At 37.3% G+C, this 14,865-nt stretch overlaps 1 protein-coding gene across 1 annotated transcript; it reads left to right on the top strand.

Moving 5' to 3' along the window:
• The first annotated feature begins 199 nt into the window (after positions 1-199).
• Positions 200-13,347, top strand: LOC132177623 (cellulose synthase-like protein G2). The gene is made up of 8 exons (XM_059590022.1): positions 200-870; positions 989-1,069; positions 11,061-11,198; positions 11,315-11,533; positions 11,628-11,727; positions 12,020-12,192; positions 12,312-12,659; positions 12,745-13,347. Exons 1-8 carry the CDS (start codon positions 268-270, stop codon positions 13,291-13,293), a joined length of 2,211 nt encoding a protein of 736 aa, XP_059446005.1. The 5' UTR covers positions 200-267; the 3' UTR covers positions 13,294-13,347.
• Positions 13,348-14,865: the final 1,518 nt, after the last annotated feature.

Genomic DNA, 14,865 nt, shown 5'->3' on the forward strand with positions numbered 1-14,865 from the left:
GAGAGAGGGAATTGACCTAAAATTTTAACAAAATAAAACCGACTTATTGGAGAACCGGGTGAGAGAAATAAACTAGTGTGGCCACACTAATTTTGGCTTTTTTTAAAAAAATTTAATTTTCACTTAGAACTAAAAAGACATTAAAAGAATATTAAAAGAGCGCCTAATATATATATATGTTTGTGTGTGTGTGTGTGAGAGTGATAAATTCATGCTTGTGCCGGAACACAGTAAAACAACCCACTCGAGACTAGAGAGAGCATTGAAATGAAGGATCCCTTGCCTCTCCATGATTTCCATGTCCACAAATTATCCATACTCACACACAGATCGCATGCACTTATTCACTCCATAGCTTTAGCTTTCTTGATTTACTACAGAGCCTCGTTTCTCCTCCAAGATCCTAAGACTAGAGAATCCCCAACTCTACCATGGGTGCTTATGTTCGCTTCAGAGCTCCTCCTCTCCTTCTTATGGCTCCTCGGCCAAGCGTATCGCTGGCGTCCCGTTTCTCGAACAGTCTTTCCAGAGAGATTACCGGAGGATATTGATAAGCTCCCGCCCATTGACGTCTTCATATGCACCGCGGATCCGAACAAGGAACCCACTGTTGATGTGATGAACACGGTGTTATCAGCCATGGCGCTCGACTACCCGCCGGAGAAGCTCCACGTGTATCTTTCGGATGACGGGGGTTCTCCTCTCACTTTGCATGGTATGAGGGAGTCTTGGAGGTTTGCAAGATGGTGGCTTCCTTTTTGTACAAGGTATGGAATCACGACCAGGTGCCCAGAAGCGTATTTTTCGGCTCTAGAGGAGGATGAAGATGATGGAGGTTCCGAGTTCAAGACACACCGACAGAAGATTAAGGTGAGCTGTGTGTGTGTATGTCGGAGATTGTGTTTTTTTCTGTGCCTTTTAGTTTTCTTCTGGCCTGAAAATTGTGTTTTAGCAGCCATAGCTTATAGGGCGGGTGATATTGGTGCAGGAAAAATACGAGATGCTCAAGGAATCTATAACAAAAGTAAGAGGAGGAGGCAGTACTCGAGATCACCCTTCAATCATCGAGGTACATCTTATTTTAATTTCTTTCTTTCTTCTTCTTCTTACACTGGAAATGTTAATTTTTTTTTTTAATTTTTTAACTTTTAGTATTTGGTTGATTTAGTACTGGAAAACTCTGGATTTGCTAACAATTTATATCTGTTATAGAGTTATGAGAGGAGAAGGGGAAGGGATTGATTGGTGTGATATATATATATATATATATAAAGAAAAAAAAGCATCAGATGCTTGATGAATGTGAGAGAGAAAGAGAGAGAGAGAGATCTGACTTTGTAAAGAAAAAAAGCATCAGATGCTTGATGAAAGTGAGAGAGACATGTTGGGAACGCGTGCCTTGAACCTAGGGGGTGGGACCCAACCAATTTTGTTGTTTTCTACGAGGTTTGGAATTCCTTTTCATAGTTGGACTTGGAGTTTTTGTCCTACACGATAGTGGGTTCCTTGTTGGACTTTTAGTAAGAAAAAACACTGACTATGTGCTTCGATATAAAGGCAAGTGCTGTGCAGCAATAGCAAAAGCAAAAAAAAAAGAAGAAATATTTGCTTTTATTTTTGGTGTGCCATCAATAGAGAGAAGAAGAGAGAGCAAGAAAGAGTGTTTTTCCCCTTTTTGTTATTTTTCTTTTTTGGGCAAAGTGAGAATTGAGTGTATTTGGGACTTTGAGTTTGAGTGGTTTTCTTGTTCTGTTATTCTTTTGTACTCATCTTTTGATAGTGAATTTTATTCGGGTCGTCTCTGCCAGTGGATGTAGGCTTGTTAAGCCGAACCACTTAAATTTTTGTGCTGTGTGTGATTGTCTATCTTTGTTATTTCGCATTTTTCTTATTTTTCGCATCTCACGGGTCTTGGGAATATGATTAATTTCCTAACAAGACTGAGATCTGACTTTGTTTTGTTTCGTACATAGAGCTACAAGGGCATAGCCTACCGATGAGGCTTAAAGCAAAATACGATAAGCTTTAACAAAAGTAGAAAGAAAAAGAAGGGAATGGCCTTAAATCACTTGGAGCATTAGGGGTGTCAAAAAATACCAGAGAACTGAAATCGGAATCGGAATCGGAAAACCTAGAAATCGGGGACCCGGTTCCGGTTCTGGCTTCGGTTGGAAAAAATAAAAAACCGGGTACCCCGGTTCTAGTACCCAGTTTTAGGTACCCGGTTTTTACCGGGTTACCAGAACCGGGATAATTTTATATATATTTTTATATTTTATATTATTTTTTAATTTTACTCGCTCTGCCTTCTTTTTTTCTTTCTTCATTTCTCACACACGTCGTCGCCCATTCCATTCTGCCTCTGCCCTCTTTTCTAGTTTTCTCATTTTTCTCTTCCAACACCCGGCCTCTCTCTCTCTCTGACCCTTTTGGTTTGAACGTTTGGTTGGTCCTCCCCTGCCTCGTACACTCTCTGCCTCTGATCCCTCTCATAGAGAACACAGAATCTACCAGTCAATCCAAACAAAATCCTATTACCCATCTTTCACCTTCTTATCATTGGGTGGTACACATTTTCATCATCCAAGATATGAATTACACGTGTCCATTTCGGCCTGGGAAAAACATGGGGGCATATATATAAGTCAGGCTGCAGAATAATGAAAAAGAATTCTCAACTTTCTCATACTTGAAGAGCTTTCTTTATTTAGTATAGATTTCCATGACCCCATTTGATGATCATCGGGGGTATTCATAGAGCAATGCATTATGTGGAAAGAGCTCAAAGAAGATTTCCTGCAGGTAATCGGGACCCCGGTTAACTGGATCCGGTTCCCAGTTCTAGTTGCCCAAAACCAAGAATCGGGGTACCCTAGTTCCGGTTTTCGGTTTTGGCCAAAAACCGAGAAACCAGACCGGGTTGACAGGCCTATGGAGCATATGTTTTATATGTCACTTTCTTCTTTATGTTTAGAAATTTTTAAAAAAAAATCACAAAAACTTATTCACATTATTAGATTTTCTATATTTAACCAACCCTCAATAATTGCTATAGTGTCTCTCGATGTATAGGGAACCAAAAATGGTTCTCTATACATTATTTTAATATAAACATTTTTTTTACTCTCTTTTATTTTATCTTTTTGTCTTTAATTAGGAATTATGTTGGGATTTTGTGAAAAAAGTGAGGGTAGGAAAGAAACTTGTATTTTGTAAAGAAAGAATATTTTAACAGTATAGGAAAATGTAATGAAAGTTATTGGAAAATATATTTTCATAGGAAAACAAAAAGTAGTTTTGTACCCTAAACTTTAGGAAAATCAAAGGAAAACTTCTGCTAGTGCTCTTTGTGAAATGGCCAATTAATGGGGTAGTGGGTCACACCCTTACCAAAATGGGGTGGGTCAGGCCAACCCATAATATATATTTTTTAATTTTTTTTACGATTTTTTTTTAATTATTTTTATTTTTTTAGGACATGTAGTATGTTAATCTTACGATATGTGACAGTCCGTAGTTTGTTGAAAATAAGATAGACGTCCACAAAGGCACACCTCTACGTGTTTCAAGTGATACAACACTTGGCTTCTAAGTAGGAAACTGACATTGTCAGTTATTCTAAAAACAAAACTGCTATCTTCATCTAAATAGGAGATAGTATAAATACTTTCCTAATGAATGGTTTGAGAGACGTATAAAAAAAAGGAAAACAAAAAACAACTCTCTTTAAATATATTTTTTATTGGTGCTCTTAGACTATGGATTTTGTAAATATTACTCCAGTAATTTCTGGTAGTGTATTTGATTGCAATGCAAATAAGGTACTGTTCCATTTCGCTTTGCATATTATTTTTCTGACATTGGTATCAATGCCAGGTTGAGTGTTTCTCATTGTATGTATGCTTGTGTAAATGTTCTTCTAAACATAAGAAATTGCAATGAAACCAAGTTTCTGATTCATATACCATTTTCGTTAATATATGGCCTTTAATGGCAAATTTAAAAAATGAATGAATTAGACCACCAAATTTATACATGTTGTAGAGAACATTCATATGAATATGTTATATGCCTACAAAATTTGGTGATGATTGGACATGTATGTTGAGAGATATAACATTCTTAGTTGAAGAACATGAAACTTTGTTTTTTATTTTTCTGATAATTGTTTATCATCAAATGCGTTAATTTTTCATATGGTTAGATTATACTTGTTATAAGGTTTAATTTGACATATGGAATGCGAAAAATGGACTTATAATGAAGGAGATCTGAAGGATTAATGTTTGAAGGGGAATCTGAAAATAGGACGACATTTGGGATTTCAGAGGTTGAAGAACGCTTGATCAAATCTGTAAATAACCCCTTACATATTTAAACAGTCGCACCTCTTGAAGAAGGTTTAATTTGACATATGGAATGCGAAAAACGGACTTATAATGAAGGAGATCTGAAGGATTAATGTTTGAAGGGGAATCTAAAAATAGGACGACATTGGGATTTCAGAAGTTAAAGAAGGCCGGATCAAATCTGTAAATAACCGCTTACATATTTAAACGGTTGCACCTCTTGAAGAAGCAGGCTTTGGTTTAATAGTCAAGTGGTGCTTCTTCAATTAGGTGGGCCCTGTTTAAATGGTAAATTGGGGGTTTGAACCTTTACCATGTGGCTACATGGTGAGCATCCTAGCCAGTAGGCTACTGAATCCTTTTAGCAACAAAATTCCTTTTATTATTTATAATGGAATAATAGATATTGGCATAAAAATGAATGAAATGCATGCTTACTCTTTTAAAATTAAATGAGATATTTTTTTTAGAGCATGTGTAGCCCCTAATATTATTGGCATGAATTGGTATATATTTATTTGATGAGTAAATTATGCCTAGATTATTCTTGATAAGTGAGAGTATGGTTGAGTTAATTTTTTTTTTTTCTCCCATACATAATTTTGTGCGAAAATTAAGTTAAATATTAATATTTATGACACTCGTGGTACAGGAGATGATTATGAAGCTTAACGATTTTTCAATCTCGCGACGTGTTAATAATTATTTTATTTAACTTAGATTATCGCTGCAAATTTTTTATGTGTGTCTAATATCCCTTTGCACATTTCTTTGTAGTAATATGGCTTCAAAAGGTATTAATTGTTGCTGATTTGAATAAAAGGGAAAAATTGGATGGGGAAAATTATGACATATGGCATCGAAAGATTCGATATGTTTTAAATGAACAAGAGGTCTTGGAGATCTTGTCCCATTCATTGACTGAGCCAATGCAAGGGGATACCGAACAAAACATAAGAGATTTTGCTGCTTTTAAAAATTGGCGCAAAAAGGATCAATTTGCGCGCTTTACTATGTTAAGCAGCATGCACAATGATCTAATTGGTGAGTTCAAGGTATATCCAACAGCTCAAGATATGTGGGAAGCACTGAAGTTAAAGTATGGTGGCACTTCTGCCACTAGACTGCGCGGATTGGCCATGAGGTTTGACTCCTACAAGATGCGCTCAGATCATACAATGAAGCTGCATCTTAGGGTGATATCATCCATGATCCGCGAGCTCAAAGCAGCTGAAAACCAACTTACTGATGAGCAGCAAGTCCAAGCAGTGATTCGTTCACTACCAAGCTCTTGGGAAGCTATGAGCCAAAATCTGAAGCACAATGAGAACATTAAGACTTTTGATGATGTTTCGCATCATTTGGAACTTGAAGTTGAGCGCCTAGAGGCTGCTAAGCCCAATAGTTCTACACATTTGGCTGAGTCAAGTTTACGCAGGGCATATAGGCCTAAGCTCAAGAACAATAACAAACATGGAGCTACTGGACCAGGGCCCAAGAAGGCAAAGACTTACAAGCGCAAGAGAGGTAAATGCGATGGTAAAAAAGACAAGTCTAAGCTGCTTTGCTTTAACTGCGAAAAGGAAGGCCACTTCGCTCGTGAGTGCACTGAGCCGAAGAAGGAACTCTCTGACTTTTCTCACTATGTTTATGTATCTAGCCATGTTTTGGTTGCTCACTCCTCTCCTATGTGGACTGTAGATTCGGCAGCGACTGAACATGTAGCTCGAGATCAGGTCGGATTTGTGGAGTATCGTCGAATTCCTATTGGAAGTCGAGACATAAAAGTGGGGAATGGAGCTAGCGTGGAGGTACTTGGTATTGGTATCTACAAGCTGGACTTGTGAGGTGGACGCACTCTATTACTCCATGATGTGTTATACGCTCCCGAGATTCGACGAAACTTGCTTTCTGTAGTTACATTGCTTAAATTTGGTTTTCGGTTTGTATTTGATAATGGTGTTTACATATATTTGGGAACAACATATTATGGATGCGGTTTATTTCAGATGGTTTTTTAATATTGGATCTTGATTATTCTAGTTATGATAAATCATTTCCTTTATTGACTTCTTTCGATAATGTTGATTCAATTAGATGGCATGCTAGGCTTGGCCATATTGGACAAGAAAGGATGACTAGATTAGCTAGAGAAAGCCTATTAGGCAATCTCGCTAAAGTGTTTATGTCCACATGTGAACATTGTCTTATGGGAAGTCAATTAGAAAACCATTTGGAAAAGCTACTAGGGAAACTTTTCCATTGCAATTAGTCCATTTAGACATCTGTGGCCCAATGAATATAAGGGCAAGACATGAAAGGTTCTATTTCATCACATTTATAGATGATTTTTTCGCGATACGGTCATGTTTATTTGATTTCCCATAAATCTGAAGCATTGGATTGTTTTAGACGATATATGAATATGGTTGAGAATCAATTAGACAGGAGTATTAAAACTCTAAGAATTGATCGTGGACGCGAATATCTTTCTGAGCAATTTAAAAGGCTTTGTGATGAAAAAGGGAATCAAAAGGCAACTTACGATGCCAAGTACGCTGCAGCAAAATGGCGTGGCGAAAAGGAGAAATCAAACTCTACTAGAGATAGTTAGATAAATGATGGCGCAAGCAAACTTACCAATATCATATTGGGGGGATGCACTTTTGACTGCTGCCTACATTCTTAACTGAGTGCCCTCCAAATCAGTATCTTCTACTCCTTATGAGTTATGGACCGGCAAGAAACCCAATTTGAGTTACTTGCGGCCATGGGGCTCAGCAGGATTTGTTCATGACACTTCTCATAAGTATGGGAAATTAGGCCTTAGAGGAAAAAAAAATGTATCTTTTTAAGATATTCAGAGCATTTCAAAGGCTACGTGTTGATAGGAGAACAAACCGAAGGAAGGGTGACTGAGATAGAGTCACGAGATGTGGATTTCATCGAAGATAAGTTTCCAACTAGAGGTGAGGTTGAAAGAAATTTAAAGCTTTATGAGACTTTAGATCAAGAGGAAGGCGCTCTAAGTGGCCTAGTTGAGAATGAGGAAGAAATTCCTCAAACTCCTAGGGATAGTGGGAGCGACTTGCCGCCTAGTGGGAGCATACCACTAGTGGAGGATTCACAACAACCTCAACCGTGTAGGAGCAAATGTGGAAATCTTCCCCGTCGTCGATTCGAGATTGAAGGGGAAGCTTTCATGATTGCTCCGCATGATGATAATGAGCCTAGGACAGTTCAAGAGGCTCTCTTATCTTTTGCAAAAGATGAGTGGATTAAAGCAATGAATGATGAGATTGAGTCAATGAAGACTAACCAGGTCTGGGATTTGGTGAACCTACCGCCAGAGCGAAAGACCATTGGGAACAAATGGGTTCTTAAGGTCAAACGCAAGGCGAACGGTTCAATAGAAAGGTACAAAGCTCGCCTTGTGGCAAAAGGTTATACCCAACAAGAGGGTAAGATTATGAGGAAACCTTTTCACCAGTAGTAAGGTTTGCCTCAATTCGTCTGATTCTGGCCATAGTTGCTTATATGAATTTGGAACTCTATCAAATGAACGTTAAAACAGCTTTTCTCAATGGAGAACTAGATGAGGAGATCTATATGGATCAACCAATTGGTTTTGTCGCCGATGGACAAGAGCACAAAGAATGCAAGCTAAAATGGTCCATCTATAGCCTGAAACAATCATCTAGACATTGATATCTAAGATTCCATCGAGCTATTCTTTTGAATGGGTTTACGATGATCGAAGAAGACCATTGTGTTTATGTCAAACGGTCCAAGGGGAGTTTCATCATTTTGTTATTGTATGTTGATGATATATTATTGGCCGGAAATGATAAGGATATGATAGTCGCCACCAAAGGGTGGCTATCCTCCAACTTTGAGATGAAGGACATGGGTGAGGCAGACTACATTTTGGGAGTTAAAGATTTTCAGGGATCGATCAAAGAAACTTCTAGGTTTGTCGCAACAAACCTATATAAAGAAGGTTCTTGAACGCTTTCAGATGTATGATTGTAAACCCATTGACAATCCTATTGTTAAAGGTGAAAACTTGTGCCAAGAGATGTGTCCTAAGACTCAATATGAGAAAGAAAAGATGACCCGTGTTCCTTATGCTAATGCCATAGGTAGCCCGATGTATTCTATGATGTGTACTTGGCCGGACATATGCTATGCAGTTGGCTTGGTTAGTACACAATTTTCTTCTAAGCATGGCCTACAGATTCCAATCTAACCCTGGACAGATCCATTGGAAAGCAGTCAAGAGGATATTAAGATACCTCAAAGGAACTGCAGATTATGTACTTTGCTATCAGGGTTTGAATTTGCGTCTTGTTGGATATAATGACGCCGACTGGGGTAGTGACCTAGACGAGCGCAAATCGACATCTGGATATGCTTTTTTGCTTAATAATGGCGCCATTACTTGGAGTAGCAAGAAACAACCCTGTATAGCGTTATCGACTTTGGAGGCCGAGTATGTAGCTTGTTCTGCAGCGCTTCAAGAAGCTGTTTGGTTGAGGAGATTCCTTCAGCATCTTGAGATTGTCGCGGATGCTCCAAATCCCGTTACAATTCATTGTGGTAGTATAGCAGCTTTTGCTTATGCTAAGGACCTCAAGTATCATGGGAAGACCAAACACATCGACATAAGATATCACTACATTAGAGACATGGTTACGCAAAAAGAGGTGGTCCTGAAACACATTTCTACTTGTCAAATGATTGCAGATCCCTTGACAAAGCCTATCGCTAGAGATGCTTTTCAGACTCATGTTAGGAGTTTGGGACTGCGTAGAATGTAATTATTTGTTATTCAGTTGACGATTGTTGTACTCTTTTGGGATATTTATTTATTAATGCATATGCTGTTATTCATTATTTGTTTTTTGAATTATCATATGGCATATTGTTTAATACACACACTTACCAAGTGATTGGATCTATGGTATGAAAGGTATGTCAACAGGTTTAAATTGGCTTACTCACATGAGCAAATTGCCTCTGGCGCTTGGGTAACGAGTTGAGATGAGACATTGTGCCCTTTGATACTTGTGTAACAAGTAAAGGTAGTTGACACAAACAAATGTTGCCTTAGTTGGTGCTAAGATGAGGTCTATAGTGTTGTTTAGACCATGCATGAATAGCCCACAATTTATGTAACCTATGATTAGCTGGATGTGAGACCTTAATTTGGCGCCTAAGTTGGTGATCAAATGAAGGGCTTGGGTTAGGCGCTTGTGTAGTGACTAGACTAAGATCTGTACAGTTTATTGAGCTTAGACATACATTTTTTTTTTTTTTGGTTTTTTGAAAAAGAACTTAACTGTAACATATATTTCATACTACATGTACTCATGCGACCAAATTTAGGAGGTATCAATTCCTATTTCCTCACCATGTGAGTCTCACAAGTCATTTTTCCATGACTATATATATTTTGTGCCATTGTTAACTTTTTTTTTTTGACTATGTCATAAGATGGAGGTCTTTATGTCTACTACTCTAGTATGTTGCCTATGACTATGATTGATGTAGTTTAAAGGGACATAACTGGGAAAGCGATTGGACCAAAGTTGAGTGGCATGAGTGCGAAGGGAAGACTATTCGATAACACATTTTTGAGTGTATTCACTGTTGACAGGTTAAGGCGCTATATGATAATAGCGACGTAATCGTGAATACATCATGGTATTTTATGGGTAGGTTAAACATTGTTCTGAGTTAACTCAAGAGGGATTAGAGATGTTTGATCTGATGTGTTCGAATGAGTCTAGGGCATAACAAGACATTTTTTTTAGGGATGTTGCTATGTTGGTCTTTTTGATAAAGATTTGGTATAGTGCTTCCAACCTTCTTATGCAGGTGTACTCGGTGGTCGCACAGTCTATTTGCAAGTATGAATAATGAAAAATACATTGAAAGATGCATGACGGGGTCGTGCCCATTGTGTGCAAGTGGGAGATGTTGAAAATAAGATAGGCGTTCACAAAGGCACGCCTCTACGTGTACAAAGCCAAGTGATACAAGACTTGGCTTGTAAGTAGAAACTGACATTGTCAGTTATTCTAAAAACAAAACTGCTATCTTCATCTAAATGGGTGATAGTATAAATACTTTCCTAATGAATGGTTTGAGAGACGTATAAAAAAAAGGGAAACAGAAAACAACTCTCTTTAAATATACTCCAGTAATTTTTGGTAGTGTTTTCCATCACTGGGAAAAGAAAGAAATTCATTGGAGAATTTGATTGCAGTGCGAATAAGGTACTGTTCCATTCCGCTGTGCAAATTATTTTTCTGACAGTTTGAGCTGACGGAATGTGATAGATGTACTAAATTAGTCTTTACTTATAAGTCAACTATATATCTGCAACAAGATTTGAAAATCTATGTGAGAAAAAATAAAAAAGTGAAAACTTAGGAAATAAAAAAGTAATTAACCCTTTTTTTTAGTATAAAGTAAATAAAGTTGTTTGATAATGTGCATTGTGTAGAAATGAGTATGATTTTTTTTTTTTTTTTTTTTTTTGGAGAAATGAAAGAAATGTCTGCAAAACGTAGACTTTAACTTTGCTAATCATAATCTTCTGAGCAAGAGGCTTTTTGTATAAAATAATTTGATAATTCTTTTTGATGCAGACATGCAGCTGAATTAATAATATAGATTATCTAATTCTCAGAAGTTGGCATGCAGGTGATACAAGCTAATTATGATACCAGCGACACAGTACTGCAGGTAGACCAAGCTAAGATGCCTCTGCTTGTTTATGTTTCTCGAGAGAAAAGGCCTTCTCATCCCCATCATTTTAAGTCTGGAGCACTCAATGTTCTCGTATGAATCTTCCCCTCATATATGTGATTAAAGTATTTAATTAAATAATTAAATTTTAGTAAACCGTAATTTAACAATATATATATAACTTAGATTAACATGATTATATATTGCAGCTTCGGGTATCGAGCATGATAAGTAATTCCCCTTACGTACTAGTGCTAGATTGTGACATGCATTGCAACGACCCGACATCAGCAAGGCAAGCAATGTGCTTCCACCTTGATTCTAAGATCTCACCCTCCCTAGCTTTTGTTCAATTCCCTCAGAGATTCCACAATGTCAGTAACAGTAAGAACGACATTTACGACCGTCGGCTGAGGTCATTATTTTCGGTATGCATAGGAACAGAAACAGATTGTGTTGAGCCTTTTAAGAAGTAGAAGATGGCTAATTTTTTTACTAACATTAATTTTCTGTCGGTTTTAGGTGCAATGGCAAGGTTTAGACGGGCTTAAGGGACCCATCATGTCTGGGACTGGCTTTTATATCAAGAGGGTGTCATTATGTGGAGGCACCACACAAGAAGGTTCTTTGTAAATTTTTATTTTTTTTATTTATTTATTTTTTTTCTTACATCCAATGCCATTAATCCTTGTTAGGGTATATTTGATTATTCTTTGATGAAGATTTGATTATATTACATTACTCTAAATAAAGGAATTTGATTAAATGTAAATAAATTAAAATCATCTATAAGCTCTATAAATATAGTATTCTTTTATTATGCTATTCATTTTTATTTTCCATTCCATTATGATTTTCTTCGATGGATGCTAATATTATCATATACTGACACTAATCCCACTTTTAATTTGTAGACACTGATAATCTCGAGGAGCTTAAACAATCATTTGGTTTGTCCAATGAATTAATCAAATCCCTTCACCGAAACAGCAAACCCAATCTGATCGATGATCAGCATAGATTTCTTGAAGAGACTCAATTATTAGCCTCCTGCACCTATGAAAGTGACACGAGATGGGGTAAAGAGGCAAGTAATTAGTAAACCTCATGATTTTATTTTTTTTTTGATTTTTTTTATGTCATTTTTGAATTATTGATGGATGGCATTTAATATAATTTTTTTTTTGTTAATTTCCTCCTTGGCAGGTCGGTTTTTTATATGATTCTGTGTGCGAAGATTATTTGACAGGGTTCACTTTACATTGCAAAGGTTGGACTTCGGTTTATCATGATCCACCGAGGCCACAATTCTTGGGGAGCTGCACCACCAATTTGAATGACTTATTGATTCAAGGCACCAGATCGAGCTCCGGATTATTAGGAGTCGGGTTATCAAATTTCAGCCCCCTTATATATGGACCGCCAAGAATGTCTCTTCTTGAGAGTATGTGCTATGGAGAACTTGCATTTTCTCCTCTTTGTTTCATGCCACTATGGTGCTTTGCCACCATTCCTCAGCTCTGTCTACTTAATGGCATCCCCCTGTACCCTACGGTAAGAATCTCCTATTATTTTTATTTATTTATTTATTTATTTTTTGGATGAATAAGCATATATATACCTTCCATTTGTGTGACAGGTGTCAAACTTGTATTTTCTTGCGTTTATGTTCATCTTTTTGTCGTCCCTTGCTAAACATTTATATGAGGTCCTCTTAACCGGCGGGTCGTTGCAAACATGGAGAAATGAACAGAGGATATGGATGATAAAGTCGGTTACATCTTACTTGTATGGAAGCTTAGATGCTATCATGAAGAAGATTGGAATGAGAGAAGCCAGTTTCCTGCTCACCAACAAAGTTGCGGACGATGAACAAGTCAAACTATACCAAATGGGAAAATTTGATTTTCAAACATCAAACATGTTTCTTGTTCCAATGGTTGCAGTAATCATCTTGAACATGGCTTCGTTCGTCGGTGGACTTGTTAGAGTGATCATTGTCGGCAATGGGGACAAGTTGTTTGTGCAAATTTTCATCTCATTCTATATTTTAATTATTAATTTTCCTATAGTGGAGGGGATGATGATGAGAAAAGACAAGGGACGTGTTCGATCATCGGCCACTCTGTTATCTGCTATGTTTTCGGCTATTTACTTGTTTTTGGGTTCTATCATTCTTCTGTACTAAGTGGGACATAAATCATGTAGTGCATATTTATCGTATATTTTAGTACTATTTTTTTTTTTTTTTTTTCATTACTGAAAGACATTTGTATGTCTTTTTCTATGGGAAAATACTTTTGATGTTCTATTTTATTGTTATTATTTATTGATGTGGAAGTAGCTAGGGGTTTGCCTAATTAATCCCCTCACTAGATCAGAAATCAGGTTGGTTTAGGAAAAAGATTAAAAACGTAATGTACCACAGCCTCAGGACAAGGCAAAATGCTCCGATTGCATTCATGTTCGAAAGAGAGTGCAATGGTGCCATTCATGTCTAATTTGAGTGGTTCAATCGCACCCACATTGAACGAGAGTGAGATTGAAACATTCGAAAGGTCGACACAGAATGGCCCATTGCATACATGTTAGAATGAAAGTGCGATTGGGACACTTGATATATATATATGCAGCCAACAAGACAAGATTACCAGCCAGATTTTGCTCCATTAATTTCAGTTTATTATTAGTTTCCATATATAACTTATGAGATGTCATTTTTGTTAAGTTTCCTTCTTTAGATCATGAAGTATTTACCTTTTTTTGGGTTTTCTTTCTTGTATTAATTAGAGTTGGAAAACACAACGATGGGGAGCTTTGAAGGTCCAAAAAATGCAAAATGGACAGCTTAACCAATAACCATCATGCTCGCCTGCAATATAAATAAATGGTGCATGTGCTGAAGATTGAAGTCAATCCATGAAGAAAATATGCATGGCCCCTACTCCTGATAATAACCATATACCGATCGATATATACAATAACAGATAAAATGTGAGGACTAGTGTTAAGAATATTATGTTAGAGTTATTTATTTGTTATTTACTTTTTTATGTATTATTAGTTTATTAGGTTTACCTTTCCTTAGTCTATTAAGTTATTTGTCTTTCTATAAATAGATGTCTTTGTATTTATTATCAATACAATCATAATAGAAGAGATGTAGTCCTATATGCTTTCGCTCTCTCTCTCTTTTTTCCGCTTCTAATATATTATCTAATATATTTAACATGGTATCAGAGCCACTTTTCTGTGGCCTCCAATAAACGCCTTTGACGTTTTCTGGCGCTCCCTCTGGTGACCTCCCTTTTCCGTTCATCCACGCGCCGCGAAGCAATCATCCCCTCAAAATCTCTTCCATGCCTTCATCATAGCCTCATCTGGAAAAAATTAATCCGAGATTCTAGCTTGTGAGGCACAGATCTACAGATTTGTTGAAGATCCGCCGCCATCGGCCCTCCAGCAACACCTTTGCCATGTCAGCACTTTCAACCTGATCCAAAACGGTCGACTCGGTCTAGTGGGTTAGACCCAGATCCACGGATCTGGCAATCTGATCTGTCAACTCGACCAAGCAGGTTGACCCGGTCCAATGGGTTAGACTTAGATCCTCAGATCTAGCAATCCGATCGGTCAACTTGACCAAGCGGATCCATCAAAGGCATCTCCAACCTGATCCAAAACTGAGTTAAGGGGGGCTATTGGAGTATTTGAGAAATCATCCGGATCTAAGATTTTCAACCCAACGGGTTAGAATCGG

The sequence above is a fragment of the Corylus avellana genome, chromosome ca4, assembly GCF_901000735.1.
Source record: "Corylus avellana chromosome ca4, CavTom2PMs-1.0".
NCBI lineage: Eukaryota > Viridiplantae > Streptophyta > Magnoliopsida > Fagales > Betulaceae > Corylus > Corylus avellana.